This window comes from Atheta coriaria, unplaced genomic scaffold (genome assembly GCF_025399875.1).
Source record: "Atheta coriaria isolate IRGN ID8LTWV9N9 unplaced genomic scaffold, Caltech_Dcor_3.1 hic_scaffold_6_pilon, whole genome shotgun sequence".
NCBI classification, from domain to species: domain Eukaryota; kingdom Metazoa; phylum Arthropoda; class Insecta; order Coleoptera; family Staphylinidae; genus Dalotia; species Dalotia coriaria.
Genome location: NW_027045448.1, coordinates 1,186,405 through 1,206,177, shown reverse-complemented (window position 1 = coordinate 1,206,177; position 19,773 = coordinate 1,186,405). Strand labels below are relative to the sequence as shown.

At 40.6% G+C, this 19,773-nt stretch overlaps 2 protein-coding genes and 1 long non-coding RNA gene across 13 annotated transcripts in view; 2 read left to right on the top strand and 1 right to left on the bottom strand.

Annotated features, from left to right (window-relative positions):
• The window catches only part of pan (transcription factor pangolin), an 86,307-nt gene extending 70,027 nt beyond the window's left edge, over window positions 1-16,280 (top strand). The window contains exons 4-11 of one of the 11 annotated variants that reach the window (XM_065305277.1): window positions 1,017-1,224; window positions 5,925-6,015; window positions 6,133-6,372; window positions 9,358-9,556; window positions 10,688-10,841; window positions 11,394-11,463; window positions 12,381-12,511; window positions 12,928-13,069. In XM_065305277.1, coding sequence (XP_065161349.1) covers window positions 1,017-1,224; window positions 5,925-6,015; window positions 6,133-6,372; window positions 9,358-9,556; window positions 10,688-10,841; window positions 11,394-11,463; window positions 12,381-12,498 — 1,080 coding nt within the window. In that variant the 3' untranslated portion in view covers window positions 12,499-12,511; window positions 12,928-13,069. Of the gene's footprint in view, window positions 1-1,016; window positions 1,225-5,609; window positions 5,801-5,924; window positions 6,016-6,132; window positions 6,373-7,650; window positions 9,241-9,357; window positions 9,557-10,097; window positions 10,264-10,687; window positions 10,842-11,393; window positions 11,468-12,380; window positions 12,512-12,927 lie in introns of those variants that run through there. The other 10 variants (XM_065305275.1, XM_065305272.1, XM_065305270.1 and 7 more) reach the window with 10 other exon arrangements.
• LOC135794121 (uncharacterized) lies at window positions 1,956-2,862 on the bottom strand. Its single transcript, XR_010548803.1, has 2 exons — window positions 2,516-2,862; window positions 1,956-2,363 (listed from the first exon to the last, which is right to left on the bottom strand). It is a non-coding gene; the product is annotated as an uncharacterized lncRNA (long non-coding RNA).
• An 804-nt stretch (window positions 16,281-17,084) lies between the features above and the next one.
• LOC135793303 (exosome complex component RRP42-like) lies at window positions 17,085-19,461 on the top strand. Its single transcript, XM_065304207.1, is given in 4 exon segments — window positions 17,085-17,261; window positions 17,263-17,486; window positions 17,557-17,902; window positions 17,964-19,461. Coding segments are annotated over 4 exon segments (858 nt in total). The 5' UTR covers window positions 17,085-17,240; the 3' UTR covers window positions 18,231-19,461.
• The last annotated feature ends 312 nt before the right edge of the window (window positions 19,462-19,773 follow it).

Here is a 19,773-nt window from a genome sequence, read left to right as displayed (position 1 = left end):
GGACTTTAAACCATTATTCAGCTCATTCCACAGACTTCTTAACTTTGCCACCTGAAATGAAACGTCCTCTCCATTGATCCAACAAAATCCAAACAAATCAGTGCATTTCTTGTAGAGCTGATCTTTGGATGACGCTTCAAAATTTAGTTTTAATGCCTCCCATGCTGCAAACGCTGTCTCCTTGTCCATAATTTTCTGGTAAACTGCGTCCGTCACCGAACTAGAAATCATTGATTTTGCATAACTATTTGCCTTACGAAAAGCTCACACGCCTTCTTATGCGTTTTGACTTCCTCCTCCGTAGCCATAGCTGATATGGGCTCAGGTTTGCTTAACCTCCCTCAATGACGTCAACGGCGCCTTCATGATAGTCCAACATATCACGCAACTTTCTTTTCCAAATGGGCCAATCCACTTCTCCAGCCAGGGGTCTTATACTCGTATGTTTCGCCAAATCCATTTTTTTTTTTTTTTATAATGCTGCGTTGACGACACTCCACACAAAACAGAAAAATTCAGCAACAATTGCACAAGAAAAAACTTTTTTTCTTTGCACCCTCTTGTCTTTACTATATCCTTGAGCTACTAGCGTTATCTGGGCCCATAACCTATTGAGGTTTTTCTAAACCTATTGAGTTTTTTCTAGTTAAAGAAAAAACACAAGCTCAAGTTTTAATAACGACAATTTATTGCCACAATGACTGTAAGTGAAATGACACTAATATCACTGTTTATATCTGTAAGGTTAGCGCGTTTGCCGTGGAAAAAACAAACACACAATACAAATATATGCCAGCGCCTACTATAGGACACAACATCGAATTCAACTTAACTAAATATAACTTCAACAATTTTCACCCGAGCGGAACAGGATTTCAGGCTTGGACATGCGCGCGCGTCAAGAATTTCGGCGAAACCAATTCGAACAAAACCAAGCCGGGCACAAAAGATTGCAGTTTTCGTGTGTTGATGATGACGAACGTTGTATTAATATTTTTTTGTTGTTTGCTTTTCAGGCAGGAAAAATGGGACTCGGTCCGACAGGACATCCGGGCGCTGGATTGCCGTTCTTCTGTCACAACGGAGATCCATTGTCGCAACCGCCGCCGGCACACATGGGAATCCCGCCATATCAGCTGGACGGGAAGGCGGGTTCGATGGGTGAGTATGGACGCAATGCCGCTATCAGTCCTGCCGAATGGAGACGTCTGCTGGCCACCACAGGTATTTGTCAATCAGCCAAATCAGCTACATACAGCACACCATTATGTGCACAAATAATTGCGACTAAAATGGTGATGGTCATAGTTTTCATTGTAGCTCTTAATCAAAATTAATCAAAAATAATCGCAAGCAACCAACATAACATTATGTTGGTGATGGTGGTGGACAGTGTACTCTTATACTATACATATGTACTTTAATTTTGCATGCAAGATTTCTAGCAGAAAAAAAACGTAGACGTTTAGTTCGATAATAAGTCAAAGTTGTCATTAATCAGACGCTGCGTAATTATTGCGATTAATTTCCAAGCCCGTAATATTCGTATGGCAGTTCAATGGTAGTTTGAGGCTCGGGGAGCGATCAAAAGGTTTCTAGATTTATTCGCCCTTTAGCAGTTGTAACTGAGTACCTGCGTTCATTTAAAGTCGGCCGATTCGCGTGTGCCAATTGCGGCATCAGCAGACGTACGCCTTACATAACGGCAATATAGCATATCAATTAGCCGCTAATTGGATGCGTATACGTACGTGACTGTTATTGTTGACTGCAACGTCGCAGACGCTACGCCACATCCCTGGTTTCTTTGTTTCAGCTCGCGTCGCGTTTCAGATGCGGTTGCGAACGCTTGACTTAATTCATACCTTGCCGAGTACAAATAACAATGTGGTGAGCACGTGGAATCGTTCTGTGCACATCCAATCAGAGGCAAAACAAATTAATAAACCACAGAATTCAAATAAAATCTATATTTGTATTTTTTTCAATCACTGTTGGAATATAATCTGCCGAATTAATATTTATTGAAGTCTGGAGACGAAATTGATGGATTTTTTTTTGAATGGGTCTTTTATATCGTCGTCCCTTTATCGTCATCAAAATGTAGTTATACGTGTATGTATATGCCGTCGATATGTCATTCTGGTTGTCTTCTTCTGAGCTTTGTGTACTTTTCTATACAATATTGTCGAATATAAAGTTTAGTGCCAAATTACAATGGCCCCCTGCAAGCCATCGATGGCAAATCCACCGAGAGGGTATCGTTGCACAATAGACTCCCGATTCCGCGCCGTCCGCTACGCACAATACCCTTGAATGGGACTTGTTGATCCGAACGAACCGTTCTGAATAGATAGGGTCACCTGAAAATATTTAATATAGCAATTTGTAAATTGAGCAGCAGTGATGATGCAGAAAGGATAATATGGGACGTCGTCCTGAAGGAGCTCGAAAATATAATAATGCAATCGCGTCCAATAAATGGCAGCGCGACGATTCAGCAAAGCTAATGTACCTTGGATGCCTCCCGAACATTTCATAACTCTAATGCACACGCACGGGGGTCCAATATTATTGACTGTTCACTTTGTTACACCGTTTTCATCATCATCACTGTGTTAGAAATCTGTTGGTATTGTCATTGTGATTCGCAGCATGGCGGGGAAAAAAAACTCATCGCCTTTATTACACTTTGCAGCACTGGAAGTTTAATTTGATTGAAATGTTTTAGACAAAACAATACGTGATTTTATTGTTGGCAAACTTTTGTCGGCGGCATGTTTACACGTAATATTTAAATGACTGGCGTGCGGCATGCACTTGCACAGCTTGTAATGCGATGAAAACCTATGGAAACGTCCTGCTGTGTGGAAACATAATGTCGCAAAATTGCAAGTCGCCATTCGCCTGCGCTCGCTTGCTTCCTCGTAATGTAATTAAGTGTGCGTCGTATACCCGTTGTAATGTGCATCCTTATATAGGAGACGCTCGCTAATGCAGAAACCATGTAGAGAGCAACGCGCCGACCTACTGTATTTATGTGTGCACTTAGTATCCGTCTATTCGATTAAGCCGGAACGCTTCAACAGCCCAGCACACCAGCCAAGTCAAGGACGATGGAGCGGCGAAATGAAGAAGGCGGCGCTGATAGATTCGCCTTGCAGCTGAAATATTTGTCTAGATAGATAAAAGCAATTAATATAAGCGGACTGCGGCCATCACCTTATCGGTGGTAACGCCATATTTCGACGCCTCGTAATAAATTTCGCGTGTTGTTTCTTCTTGAAGAAATCCGAATATTCGTCGAAGATATCCAAGGGGCTTGTTAGCGATGCTTCTTTTCTTTGGCTCTTATAAAAACAGAAGTATCTAAATTAGGCCAGGATGTCAGGTATTGAAGTGGCTGCCATTATACTAATTATCCTAGTCGTTTGCATATCGCGCGCTTCCTCAAAGGGACTCGAGGTGTTTTCATAATTCGAGAGAAGAGCCGCCTTTGAACTCGAATCTAATTTTCTCTCGTCGCTGCTGTTTAGCGTGTTGTTGATTTTTCCTTTGCGAGCGCGCCACGCACACACAGGACCGACGCGGCGGCGACGCCGCCGCCGCTGCCGCCGCCACCGTCACGCCGGCCGGCGCAACGATGCTGCGTGCATGCGAAAACGGTCTGGGGGCGGGCGCTGCCTTCGGGATGGAGCGAGCTACGAGATCCGAAATGCAGCCAACAACGCTCACGAAACTCGCTCGGCACTGAAGCCGCCGTCGCCGCCGCCATACTGCTCACCATTTTAATTGTCTTCGTTTATTCGGTCGTCCCCTCTTTTTGCGATTTTCGTTTCCGCAAATTTTCGACGGCTCGCACGAGTGCTTTGTGCTTTTGCACGCGGGCTTTACTTCATATTCACACAACCGAGGAACTCACACTCAGTGTGTACGTTTCATACAACTATTTCGCATGCATTTCGTCGACATTAACAAGTTTTGAACAATCCACGACGCCAGAACTGCGCTTTTAACGCGCACAATATTTTTTTCGTTTCGTTAAGATTATGAAATATACTCCTATGATTATGCAATGAATTAAATATAAAAATTCTAGTTTTAGACCTCATTGTGCCCGATGTTAATGCTACGTTTCCGCATGGTGCCCAAGTTGATTGCAATACCATTAAGCGAGTGGGCGTGTTGCTCGTTTTTTTTTTCTTCATTGCGAGTGGGGTGCAATTTGTATTATAGCTTGAGTGTTGAATAAAAATGCCAATTTATAACGCACACGAGTCGCGTTAGCTCGCTAACTAACTAACCCTTGAGGAACGACTAGTCGTTAAAAATGGAAGCAAATGGAAACATGACTGTGTGCAAATTAAACGAATCTGATTCCGTAGTTAAATCATTAAAACCCTTTCGGTTAATCACAGGTGGTAGCGAATTGTGTATTGTGTCATTTTTCTTGGAGCAGCTGTCACTACAATATTATTTATATATGCGTAGCAGGAAAAAAAGCTGCATAAATACATATTTGAGGGGACAAGTTCACAACCTGCACGCAATAATAAGAAATTTAAAATTTTAATTAATTTAGAAGAAAGCCATACACTTAATGACATGTTCGGAAACCTAGAAAATTACATACACACATCATGTATGCTGGGCAATACATCTTTCGCAATATTGATTTAAAGGCATTGAGGTTGCGCGAACCAGAGGCCTTTGTCCTCTCTCAACCCTCTCTCGGATGACAATTACATGCAGCTTAAACCTAACCGTTTTATTCTAATGACAACCCGACGGCAACCGTGGGCTGGTTCTTTTATAGATACACTCCACGTTGATGACAACAAGAACGACGAAAATCGAAATTGAAACGCACCCTCCCCGAAGACCGTCGTTTTATTGCATTTGTCATTTGATAGTTTTTCTCGTCATGAAATCGTTTGGGCATCCATTTTTTAATCTGGCGGATGAGTGAAACTGGAATGTTTCTATATGTGGTTATTATATTTTAAGGCTCGTTAGTGGTTTTCGCACGTACTGTGACGTGTAAGTCGCAAATGAAGACCCCACGGCGGCGATCATTCGTTAGTTGTTAGTATCAATGATGGTTACGGCACGTGCCGACTCGTGTGCGCGCAAATAATCAGCGGTTTTTTGTCATTGTGCGTCGCACTAACTAGGCGCGCGTTGGCTTAGAGTACCGGCTGAACTATTTGTTGTGCCGAGATTTGAAGTCTTTCGGTTGAGTTTGCCTCTTACGTCACACGTGACCGTCCCAATTTGTCGGTTGAAGAGTTACTCCGTTTGCAAATCCGCTGGTCCAAATTTTAATTGCTAACCATACACTTGTGTACACTCAGAAGTGAATGTACGAGTATTCATGCATTGACATGTATACTATAAATTTTATTTATAATATTTTATATTTACGTGAATTGAATTACAATTTAAAATATTGTAAAATTTAAAAACGAAGCTACACTATAAATAAAGTTGTTGTTATTTTTATTCTTTTGTGTTCTTCTCATATTGATATGCAATGTATTTCTAGATTCAAATAGTCAGACATAACCTGAAATTTAATAACAACTGTGTACATACAATTCAGAAGCAACAATTACTTGATGCAAACTGGTGTAATGTTGGCATTAAATGCAATTGTTTGAATTTTATTTTATATTGATGGCAACTACAATGCCACCCAACGTATTTAATACGTGCAGTACTATTGATTCGAAGAAGCTTAATCTTTTTGATACGTATGACGTGAATTACATTATGATGTGCAATAGAGGACAGGAGTCTGGTGAGATTACAATTACCTAAAACATTAGAAAAGCGTTTGATTGATGACAATTTAAAACAAAAATTTGGTAGCCTTTTAGAATTAGTGTAGAGCAATGTGATTAAAGATTTTTTTATTTTTTCAGGGCTTACAAGACCGCCTATGTACCCCTTTGGTGCAGGACAATATGCGTACCCTATGCTCAGCCCTGAAATGTCACAGGTGGCAGCATCATGGTAAGCCCTTAATTTAGTTACGCTCCTTCTTGTAATGCATAATTCTCCATACGAGAACAAATTGGGTTTAAATTCGTTTGGGACGGCATGGTCATTAAGTTGGTGGTATATTTTTAGGCACACACCGACAATGTATCCTCTTTCGCCGGGCGCCGGTTTCCGCAGCCCGTACCCGAGCACATTACCGATCTCCACGTCGAGTCTGCCGACGGAGTTCTACAGCCGCTTCTCGCCTACGGGTCTGATACCGCCGCACCCGGGTCTCTCGCCGCACGGCCACCACCTCTCATCGCATCCGGCGATAGTGACGCCTGGGCCTAAACAAGAATTACCTGATCTCAATCATAGATATGCTAGGTAAGTGATATTTTATTCAAACCGCACTGCTGTGCGTTGTCATGAAAATTTCCAGTACTATTTCAGCACATTGCAGTGTATGTGGTGTTTTATTTTTCGCTCTGCACTCAGTTGTGCAAAGCACTCTGCGCTGCGTGTTCGGCGACAGTAAGCTGGTATGCGTGCACGCTGCTGCGAACACACTATGTAAATTGCCAAGTGTGCAATATCGCAATCAAGAGTGACCAGTAATCCGATGGGCGAAGCAACCATGCGGGAAATGAGGTCCAAGATTGGTTATCGGCAAAGGCAGCCATTGGCGAGCTGTTGCCGTAGCAACCTCATCTCGCCGCCACCGCTGCCGTTGCTGCCTCCGTGCGCTCTCCCAACTCACTCTCGAAGGGTGGTTGCACAGTTCTTGTTTGGTTTTCATTTTCCGGAGCTATTTATACAGCCGAGCTCGGTTTTAATGTTGCAACACGGCGCAGCGGCGAACCGAACATGAATATCCCGAGGGACTTTATCGTTGCGCCGCACGTTTGCCGCACTCCTGATAATCTTTACGCCCACGCAACGCGCGATTCTCTAACAGCATTTGCGATTATAATTAAAAGTTACGCTTGCGGTTGACGCAAGAAAATCGCAGAATGGATTGGACGACCGCGAGCTAACGACCGGGAATATAAGAATGAAAGTACATTGCAGCTCCCTCTGCATTAGGGAAGTGAATGTCGGGGTAGTTCGGGGCGCACGCACGTAAAGTTTTCTACAAAAATCTCCCCTCTTTTAAACGACCGCCGACTGCTGCACTTTGCGAATCAATAAATCTTGTAATTTGGCCGTTCAAAGGGATGCCCAGCTGAAATGACATTTTAAAGCTGTATTGATATTTTATTATTATAATTATGACTTTCTATGCTATGCCTCTTTATGAGTACCGATGATAGGAGAAAAAGATGCTGTGCTCAATTGCATAATTCAATGCGTCACTATTCTTTTAATATTTTTAATAATTATTATTATTACTTATAGTTAATAATTTCGCGCATTTTTTTGCGGTTGTTTTGGTTTGCATAAAATCAAATTCTTATTGTGCATTTAGCGAGAAGTCATTAATGCGGGCAAAGGGAAGCGTTGTATGATTTATTGATTCGTGTGTATTATTATGTAGAATAATGTAGCAGTAGCCAATCCATCAAATAAGCGAGCGGCAGGCATCAGCCGGGCTGGTAGGGAAGAAGTAGGCTCCGGCTGGCGGCGATTACGAGCGCGCGGAGGGAACGCGCTGGCCCGCAGGAAGCGCGGAGAGAGTGGCGGCAGCGGCGGTGGTGGCTGGCAGGCAGCACAACAAACGTTTCAACGCTATCTCTATCCCACTGCAATTGAAAGAGACATTCGTATGCGCGCCATTTCAGCGTTTCGATGTGTGTGCATCTCTAATCTAAAATCACTAAAAGCAGTGCAAGGTAGTTGTTGAATCACCCGCCGCACCGCTCGCTCGCTCGCTTGCACGCCGTTGCTGCCGCCGCCGCCGTCGAGAGAGGCCCGGATCCGCGGCATTTAATACAATCATAACGCACCATGGCCGCATTTTCGCGACGTGCCGTTGAAAAACCCATTTCGCGATCCGAACGCAGCGGACGGCGCGCGTCCAAATAGTTGAAACGTCGGCCGGCGGTGAGAGGCAGACGACGACGCGGTGGCGGCGTCGCGCTGATCTCTCGTCTTCGCGTCTCGCGCTCTGTGTTGATGTAGTAAACACGTGCCTCGCGTGTGTCTGCCTCCTGCTCGCGCTCGCTCACGCGCCTCCCGCCGCCGCAGCCAGAGCCAGCCCGCCTGGCTCGGCTGTTTTCATGCAATCTTAACAAAGGACAGGCACAACCATTCATATTGATTTTCCGTGATAAACGACGAATAAAAAACTTGTTGAATCTCAATCCTGGTGATAGCTTTATGTTGCCCCGCACGCGGCCAACAACCATCCAGCGACGATCGCGTACGCACGGCGTCGCTGGAATAAAATTCACATCCTCCGGCGCGGTCATTTTATAATTTTACTAAAATTTAAACCAAACGTGAATTGTGATAATTGTGAGCTTATAAATTTTATATAGTGATAGTTGTAACATTAATCGGGCCCGTGACGATGGATGAGCCGCTAAACTTGAGCATTCGAAAGAAACCTGTGGCGATCGTCGCACCGTCGTCGATCGTCGACGGCAACGGCAACATTAAGCCGACCGTCTACCACAATAAATTAGGCGAGCACGCCGCCAAGACTGAGGACGCGCCGGAAGACCTGTCCGTCAAGAAGACGAACATGATGAACGGCAAGAGCAGCCCGCCGCAAGACTGTGATAAGCCCGATAATCTAAGTAGCGACAGCAAGAAGGACGTTAATGGTCCGCTGCCACCGTGGCAGTACGCGAACGAGGATCTGCGCAAATATTTGTCAAAGAGCGTGAGCGAACAGGTCAAGAACAATTACAACAAGAATTCATTCGCGGAGAGTGTGATGGCCAAGGACAAGGACCTCACCACTAACATCTTTAAAGACGTCTACAAGAATAACGACAGCTATGAGAAGAATCTTTCGTCCAACGATAATATTTACTCGATGATCAATCACCTAGCCGAGCACAAGTTTCTCACCGCTTGGTATATGAATTCCGTGCTGAACATGAACCTGCCCTATTTTAATTTGAACAATTACGATGCGGCGGCGGCGGCGGCGAACAACGGCTCCGTATCGGCCAATAATGGTATTCTAAATAATCTGCTGAACAAGAAAATTGAAAACGAAGTGAAAATTCCGAGTCATTTAGATACGCTCATAAAAAACGAGATGCGCGTGAATAATGTCAAGTCGCCCAACGCGAAAGCGCCCAGGTACTAAATGAAGCGCGCTGTTATTATGTGAAACTATTAGTTTTTATGCACTTGTCTACAAATAGTTCTCCATTTGCTTCATTACTGTTAATAACGCGTGATGTGCAATTGTTACAGGACGCAAGCGGACCAAAAGAACAACGTATGCGATGTGAAAAACAATCAGGACAACAGTAACTCGGCCGACAAAAAGAAGCCCCACATCAAGAAACCCCTCAACGCCTTCATGCTGTACATGAAGGAGATGCGTGCCAAAGTTGTCGCCGAGTGCACGCTGAAAGAGAGCGCCGCGATCAACCAGATTCTGGGACGAAAGGTAAGGCGCTGCATTCATGCATCATCGAATGCATTTAATTACATTCCCATCGAACGCAAACACGAACTGAGATCCAGCGACTTTCAATCATTTCTATGTGCAGCATAAATGCCTCTATGCGTACGAGCATTGGCGATTTGGTAATCTTATTTCGTGTTTCGGGATTAAGACGTCGCTGCCGTAATCTCCAGCCTGTTGTTATGGGGATTATTAAATTGCACAAAGGGTTCGTTTTTTGCAAGCGCGCGAGAGCGGGTCGAATTGGGTGGGGGTAGATACAACGATCGCGCGGCAGCGGGACAGGGCCGGGACACGCGTCCACGCGCATCCCTCATGTCTGGTGCATAATTCTCGGGATGTGTGGTCTAGAGATGGCGCAATCATTTATATTCTCGCGAATTAGCAGCCGGGAAACATGTTTTATGATTGTTCGGATTTTATCGATTCTCCCCTGCAACAGGATCATTATTGCGAATCAAGTTTGAATTGTCATGTCATGCCTCATGTGTAAATCTGTAAATTAAATGATGTGGTTGTACAGTGGCACTCTCTGAGCCGAGAGGAGCAAGCCAAATATTACGAGAAGGCACGGCAGGAGCGCCAATTGCACATGCAGCTGTATCCAGGCTGGAGCGCTCGAGACAATTACGGTTACGGCACCAAGAAGAAGAAACGAAAGAAAGAGCGTACGCCCATCGAATCGGGAGGTATACACATACAAATTTGAAATTTACGCGCACCCTAATTTCTAACGTACATACTCGAATAGTGTTTGTTTCTAAAACCAATCTGAATGACTCTCTCTTATCTAAAAACCGACAACTGCCCCATCCGGGTACTAACAACTATACACTAGCTAGGTTACGTACGTTGTCTAACATTGCTTGTGTGTGTAGTTGAGTCCCTGTGGGAAAGTCGTAGTAGCGATGCGAGACGTAAATACCACCATACCCGATATTAACCAAATCTGATAGAACGCCGAAACGAACGTGCAGTACGGTGTGCATACGCGCAGAATGGGTTGTTGGCCAGGCTGGCAGGTCGTGGCGTGAAGCGGCTTCTTGGTGCCTGCCGATGCGCCTACGATTACTTGCTCCCCTTCGTTTACCGATTTTACGTATTTGTGTTTAGTGGCACGCACTGGGCCGCGAGGAGCAGGCCAAGTATTATGAGCTGGCACGCCGCGAGAGACAGCTGCACATGCAGCTCTACCCCGACTGGTCATCACGGGCTAACGCCACGCGCGGCAAGAAGAGGAAGCGCAAACAAGATCCTGCCGAAGGAGGTAGAGCCATCCCCACAGAACTAGATGATTCTTGCGATTCTCTCTCTTGCATGTTTGGGTTACATATTATTATACATACATATTATATATAAATCGGTCAGCCGGCCTGGACCTATTCTGTGCGAGCAGAACTCGCATTACTCACTCGTATGCACGTTTGTTGTCGGGCAGTTCCCAATCGCTTGCATGTCTCTCTTCCATTAAAATGTGCTCTTCACTTACACTAGTCCGCAGGCACCGCTGCACACACCACCCGCCCACCAACACACTGTCATTCTGACGTCGCATGCATATTCCAAGTTTACACCTATTTTATTTTAGTTGATAGCGAGTAGCTAGCCAGCGCACCGATCTGCAGGATCGCGTCCGCGCTTGTTGATTTATTGTTTTACTGTTGGTTTTTAGTTAAGTAGAGAGTATTTTCATTTGCCGTTGAAGCCTTTCTTGCATGCACATTGTTTCGATTCGAGTATTGAACGTAATATAGTCTGGAATTTTCTTTCCAATTATGTTTCATTAAATGTTTTTAAAGCTCTTTGGTAATTTCAACAGGAAACAGCATGAAAAAGTGTCGAGCGAGATATGGTCTCGACCAACAAAGCCAATGGTGCAAACCCTGCAGGTAAAATACGTTTATTACGATTTTTAATTGCATGCGTTACGCCATTATGTTATAACCATCTCATTAAGGACTTCGCACCAAGCAGGAGCGCGTTGCACTCGCTCTCACACCCGAGTCGTTTATTTTTTGCGTTTGCCTGCATCTTGGCTGCCATGTCCTTGAGTTTTTGAAATTTAATATCTATTTTTGCACAAGTAGCTTTTACATACGCAAATGCACTTATGAGGTTTTACGATTCCAATAAGACGGGGCGCAAATTAAAATTGCGCACTCGCGCGTTTTACGAGGAGTGTGGAATTAGAAACCTCATAATTGCAGCGTATTTTTTGGTGTATCTTATCTATGTGGAAAGACTGTATGATTATTTTTTCATGTTTCAATGTCTGGAAGACACTTCGCCGATTTCTTACATTTCGATTTTGCTCATCTCATATTGATTGATTTTTTCCTCATTTGTTGAAGCGATGAGATCTCATATCGTGACTAATATAGACTGCCTTTCAAATAGATAGTCGAAAGCAATCAGAAAATGTGTCTTCCCACAAAGAGAAGGACCCACCCTGTTGTTAGTGAAAATTATTGCACACTTGTTTTACATTGCTGTTGCATTACATTTCCACATAAATTGTGTAAGAGATACAAGGGGGCATTCAGTTGTTGACACATTTTCTGATTCTCTACGTTGTCTCTGTTTGTGCACACGTCCGATATTTTCGAGCGTCGCCTGTTCGAATTAAGTGTATCCTGTTGTTCGTTCGATTGCCTTTTCTTTCATTTTTATACTTATCATAAATTCTCATTAAATGTTGGTTCAATTTTGGCGTGCGTTGTTTGTGCGTAACCATTTGATTTCTTAATGTGTGTTACGATAAACAAAACTTTCTTTGCCCCATTGTACAAGTGTAACGATTGTTTAGCCCGGAGAACAGTTCGCTGAGTGGTGGAAGTTCGGGGGTGCACGCTAGTCTCCTGCACACTGCAGGCGGACCTGCGTCTGCTCAGAGTCCTCAGGAACCTACATACGTCAACCTATAGTCCAGCAATGGTGGTTAGTGCAACAGCAGTGTTTGGTGTACATTACATAATTTTGAATGCGATTTATCGTTTCGATTTTATGTTTCTCGTTTTTTGTTGTTGTTGTGTTTTCTCTGAGTTTTTGTTTCGTTGTTCTGTTTCTTAGAGTTTTGCGTTGCCAACAAATAACAAACAAAAAACCACGTACTTTTCGTTTCTAACTGCATGGTGTTTTTACATGCAAATAATTTTGTTAATACGCAACACACTCACACTTCTAGCATGCGACTCAACGTAGGTTTTAGGCATGTGATTTTATTTTAGGACACGCGCCATCTTTATTAAGATGGCAGAGTATTCCATACAACACTATGTTTTTACGACGTTTGTTTTGCATGCGAGATGTCAAAGTGATGAAACGAAAGTAACATTCTTTCTTTGGCCTTTTAGACGCAAGAAAAAATGCATACGATACATGGAAGCAGGCGATTCCAACGACGGCAATCAATCCGACGACAACCTGGGCAGCTGCGGCAGCATGGGAGACGCGCACACCCCGCCCGAGGATGACGCCGAAAGTTTGAACCAGTCCATGTCGAGTCCTGGCGGCCTGTCAGCGCTGAGCTCTCTTACCAGCCCCGGCGGCGTCGTACTTCCGAGTCCTTCGACGAGCGTCGCTAGCCCGTCGGTGTCGGTAGCTAGCCCCTACATGCTCCAGAGTCCGCTTACACCGCACGAGGCCCTTCTGCACGAAATCAAGATGCCGCTGCCACCGCCGCAAATGCTGCACCCAGCGCGCCACCCGGTTGGCACAAATCCACACGACATCAACAACCCACTGAGTGTGAATCAACTGACAGGACAGTGTGTGAAAAGTGAACCTCCGGACGCGGCCAACAAGGACCCCACGCGATCCATTATTAGTGTTACATAGCCCGGATTCTTTTGCGTGCGCGCCGGCTGCTTCAGCTCGAAGGTGAACAGTGTCCTTGGCATCCTTAAGGCAATGACGACGAGGACGATAAGGAAAGCACATGCGTTGCGCAAAATGCTTCGACTGTACGCGCATCGGCATTGTTTAAATCGGTTCCGACTTGTTGGTCTGTCGTTTCGCACAAATAATTATGAAAATACCCGTCTTTATTTGCATTTTAAAGAAGTTGATGTAAATAAAACATATCTAGCTATTTTTAATATTTATTAGGAAACAGATAGGCGGCAAGTGCTTAATCGATTTAAATGATTGCGATGAAGGAATTTTGTATTATACTGTGTATATCTTCATGTTTTTGTTTTACAAAACATTGCTGTGCTTTTGCATAAATCAATTGGTCTTGTTCGAAGACGCGTGGTGAGAAATGGGGTGGGGTGTTGCGGAACGAGCGGTGATCTCAATCGACGAAAAAAGACAATGCGAAAAACATGCCGTTCTTCAGCATCTAATTTTAATTAAAACTATGTAACAAAAATGTCATTTGCCAAATCTGCTATAATTACTTTAATGCGAAAGTATCATGCACGTCAAATTGGAGAACGGGACTGATGTTGGGTAAAATCGATCAATGTCGGATTTATTGTGCATATATTTACCGTACTTAAGGTTTTCAATTACAAAGTGTAATCTTTATATATACAAACAAATGATGCGAAAACGGGAGGAAAAGAAATACCAGTTAGATTTCGTTTTGTAAATATTTATCGATCTTCGTGTACAGAACTTCTTCGTGTGGTAAGATCATCCATACACATTCTGATATTAATTTGATCCATTGAAAAACTCCAATTATTGTTATTAGTTAAAATGCGCGCTATACGGTGTTCATTGGCGTGAGTTTGCGAGGGCAGCCAACTGTTATTTATGTCCACCCGTGTATTTTTCGTAAGTCTGAAAATCTAAGCATAATTTGAATAATTCATGTTTACATTGTTCAACGTACAAGTACATGGAATCATAAACAACATCTTGCTCTTGTATTATTAGCGACATCTGAAAGTATCTATGGCACGATTCCTATTCAAAATCGTTTAACATTCTACGAACAAATTGTCTGTGCACAAGCTTTCAATTTATTTGCAATATTTGACAATTTACAATAGATTCGCATAAATTTAGCATCCACAATCAATAAATAATCAACCCAGTTTAGAGAGACGTTTCTCTTTCTATTTCTTGATACTAATTAAATTAATACTACTGAGCACCGAGCAGCAGAACATAACAGTACTATACACGTAAAACAGTACAGAGCAATAAGCCACCAGTCAAATAGTACCAAACCAAGAGAAATAAGTTACAGTTAGTAGTCGCCAGCAGCGCAACGATAATTTTAAATATCCAATTATAGACTTGAAACCTGAAACAATCACCGCTTCTGATTATGAGTTTTTCCTGCCATCATTATTGACGCCCACCACCTGAATTTTTCTCCGCATTCAAATACGACTTATTCATTTAGTCCGTTGCGTTGCTGGCAATAAATAATTCACATGAATGAATGTTTCCACAAACTTTTCGATAAGTTTTATGTATTTTGAAAATTACTTTGTATTTATATGTCATGTATATAAAAAGAATGTTATATATATATTTGAGAGAGTGTTTTGTAAAATTTATTATTTTGAGATTTATTAGATTTTATTTGTTATTTAGGTAGAACAAAGAGCCAGAGTTCTCTAAAATGTTGAGTTCAAATTTAAATTCTCTTAAGGGCACTTTGTAATAATGAGGTTGCAATTATGAATAACGATAGATTCATTCCTTGTCAGCACATGTTTTGTACTGCGCTAAACATCACATTGTTATAATGCATATGCCATGAAGATAAGGACCGTTTTTCATAAATGCGACTGCTTTTTATAATTTTCTTGTAATGCAATGTTTTTGAATAATGCAATATCGTGGAATCAAGTTGGAAACGTCAATTTCATTCATAAAAGAAAAAGAAAAACACGAAAGAAATACAAGGAGTGGAAACGTATATGAGACGCGTAGTGTTCAAACTTCATTTACTGTTAAAGTAAACATGTGATATTTTATACTATATTTAATTATGTAGAATTATAATTTTGGCTCCCCCTCAGGATTTAACGCATTTACGTTTGATCTAACTATTGTGTTTAGATTTATTCAAGATACTTTCAATCTTTATTGAAAACACCATTAAGGTTGAGTGAAAACATGCAGAGCTTTGATAACAAGTTGCGGTATAAAGAGAAATATTATTTTGTTTCATTAGAAACGAGTGCCATATGATGAACAATTTTTCTACAACCTGAATGAAAATAAACTTAAAAGAGTTGCAAGACAATTACTTTTACTGACTGTTTAGGTTTAGACACACATACATTTAGTTTGGATAAGTGCAATGTTATTTTTTTGTCGATGCGTTTTGTTGATAGAAGAGAACAACGCTATGTTGATATTGTGCCACATTAGATTCGAGCAAAAAATGTAAATGTTTGTTTCGTGAACGAAATACAAAGGAAATAGTAATTGGATATAGGTATTCTTTTATGAATTTATTGCGAAATATTGTAACGTTGAAACCAAACGATTTGTGAAAACTGAGCGAAAACTGTGTGTACATTTCACGAAACATGGATAATTCAAATCGATTTTATTATGAATTATGAGTATTCCATCATGACATAATAAATAATAATTATACATTTATAAATAAATTAAAATAGGTATAAATATAATAGATGTTAATGTCTTTGTAAGTAGAAATTGTTCGTAACATCGTATTAGGATAGAGAAAATACAATTCAATACAAAACATTAAAATCTTCTTTTTAAATTACTTCTTATTTAATACTTTATTTACCCTACATCTGTGCGTATTTGGCCGAGGGCCATTATTTTATTTCTTGACCCCATTCCGTGGCTATAGTTATAATTGGAAGAAGTTGCCATTTTTCAATATCAAGTACATCTTGTTTACTGCTTATTGCTTACTATTTGGTATCGTTTTTATTTGCCAAATGTGTTAATAAAAACTAATAGAAAATTATTCTTATCTAGTTCTACCTTTAAAGCACCAATTTTTCACGGTCTTGAGACACAGGTACTTTAGTAACAGGTTTTAGTCACGGGGTGGATCTTGCGCCTGCGCATTGGCCCGCGATGCAGCACAACATCATATTAAATGTCATGCGTACTATAATCGTAATTAATTTGGACCTTTTCCACTTAACCGTGAAAAAAACTGGCGTTGAAAGTAGAAAAATGATTTATTTTTTGCTTAAACATTTAGAAAAACAGTTAAGAATCGGAGTTTTTCCACCTTTCTTGCTATTGAACTTAAAGAAAATTTGTATTTGTATTTGTATTCCTACTGCCGTTCGCCACTGGTGGCGAGTTGCCGTTCAGTAGTCGGCACTTATATGCACTTTTTTGAACCTTTAGAAGAAAGCAGGGGTATCGAGGTTGTTAACTAGTATTTGGATTATAATACAGACAAACATGCATAGAAGTGCAAGTATTTTGTGATATTGATTTTATTGAAATGAAATTAATCATTTTTTTATTTTCGTCGGCGAACTTAACTTAGTTCTTGTATATAACCATTTAAATTTCGCTCTCCTGCTAATGTATCCTATAGGCTAGTAAATATTGGGCTAGTGTTTCTCGGTAAGATCGCATATGGTTTATTAGAGGTTATGTTATTCTGTGATATTGTTCTTCATACATAGCGGTACTTCATAATTGTTGGTTCAACTAATCAATTCGTTTTAAATTTAAAGTAGTAAATATAATTATAATGACGTTATGCGAGGCGGAAAAAAACGCTAATTCTCCATGGCGTTGAAGAAAATTTCCGCATTGACGGTCGTGAAAACAATGACTACAGGCCCATGGAACTAGAAACTGGAATAGTAGCATCTTCATTTGGTTCAGCACGTTTGCGGCTTGCAAATACCGACGTTTTGGTCTCAGTTAAAGTGGAAGTAGATGTACCTTTACCAGACCAGCCTGATAAAGGAAAATTAGAGTTCTTTGTTGATTGGTATGTTACCATTTAAAATTCAACATAAACAACATATTGGATTATTTATTAATTGTTATATTGTACACAGTTCAGCAAATGCAACACCAGATTTTGAAGGAAGGGGAGGTGATAATCTTGCAACTGAGATATCAAATTGTCTAACTGCTGCCTACAAATCCACAACAGCATTTGATACTAGAGTATTATGCATCATGAAAGGCAGAAAGTGCTGGAAGTTATACATTGATATTTTACTTCTGGAGTGTGCTGGCAATCTATTTGATGCTGTATCTTTAGCTGTTAAAGCCGCGCTATGGGACACAAGGATACCTAAAATAAAGTCAGTCAGTGCAGATGGAAACAAGATTGAAATGGAAGTGTCTGATGAATTGTATGATTGTGATAGGCTTAATGTCATTGATGCACCAATAATGGTAAATTCAACAAAATTCTTAAGAAATTGAACTTTTTAATAATTAATTAAAATATTTCCAGGTAACTGTATGCAAAATAGGTGATAATTGCATAGTGGATCCTTCAGATGCAGAGGAACAATGTGCAGGAGGATCAATTGTTATTGCAATATCAAAAAGCAGTTTTAGTTCAATTGTACAAACAGGTGGTGGATCTCTACATCCAAGTACACTGATAGAATGCCTAAAAATGGGTAAGGAAGTCGCTAATCGGTTAGACAATGCACTCGTTGAAACCTTGTACAAAATTACACATGAATCTGCAAGTGATGTTGGTTTTATAAGTTAATACCGTTAGTGGACGTGATATTTCATTGTATAAAAGCGTGACAGATATCAACAATATTGAATCAAAAATCATTTCAATCTTAAAATTACATCTATTGCCAATCTTAATTCTATTCCTTAAAAGGCCAATTATCTTATATTTCACAATTGCATATAAGCCAGACACAATCCATTCTTCAATTAAAATAAAATAATAAATAATGATAGTGATGAAGGGTTTAGGGTTTCTACTTCATTTTTGCAACTTCTTCTATGCTTGCACAGAACTCATCCCATGCATCTTTTCTGCTTTGTATTAAATCAGCAAAATGCTTTTTATATACATTTTGTAGTTGTTCTTTCCTTAAGGCTGCAAATTGGACACATGTTAACTCTTCTTCTGGCAATTTTAACTTTGCAAATGTACACTTCTTTGAATGTGAAAAGTGTTCATCCCAAGGATCATCCTTTGCTTCCCAGCCATCAAGAGATTTACTGCAGAGGAAGCATTGTACTAAATCAGGATCGGTTTTGTAGCAATTGAATAAAATCCTGCTTCTGCCATCTGAATAAAAAATTAACATTATTATTTACTTCCATGTAGCTCATAACAAAGATCATACATTGGCTGCATTACATGGTTGATCATCATCAAACACCCACTTCTTGAAAGATTCCAGACGGTTTTCCTCAAGGAACATTGATAATTGTAGTTTATAGGCTTTACTTAGATCAGGAATCTATAACAAATTAAGAAATCAACAAAACTAACCTAAAACGCTGGGGCTCGCTTTGGTATTCTATTCCTTACCAAATCCATTTTCATTTAAGATTTATGTTATCACTATAAATCTCCTTTTTTTCACTAGAATAATTGTCTTTAAATGGGTGTATTTTTAAATCTTTAGATCAATAAGAAATATTAACTGCGGAACAGCGCAGCAACCGTAACAGCAACGCACAACGCGTTTGAATTTAAAAACGGCAGTTACGATCAGTGACAATTTTAGAAAAGGACAGATTATATAATTTTACCAAAACAAAAAAATTAAAATGAATGAACCATTTAAATTATATGAAAAATCATAAATTTATGCTAGTTTATTAATTGCATGGAAAAATTCTCAATTTAGAAATACATTTTTAGGTACTAAATAATGTTTTTTACTCTCGCAACATCTCTTGATGTTTCTAAAAGTTGTATTAGGAAGATGTAATAGCTTGAAATTTATAAAAAAAATATTGTCAATCAATTAATTATTGTTTCAAGAATCATCGAAATCATCTACCTTGGTTGTATTTTATACAACCGTATTAATCATCGACTAAAATTTGTCCATATACCTACCTATATAGATAAGCGGTGTAGGGTAAAAGAGGGTAATGGGGGTCACTTAAGGGAGAACTCAAATATAATTTAAATTATAAACAAAATACTTATTGCAATCGCTTATAAGCATTGTTTACTTAAATACCTATTATTTGAAATAATTTTCAGTCACTTTGACAATCAATTTTGGATATTATTAAAGTTTAAAAAAAAAACAGATTTGACTCCCATTACA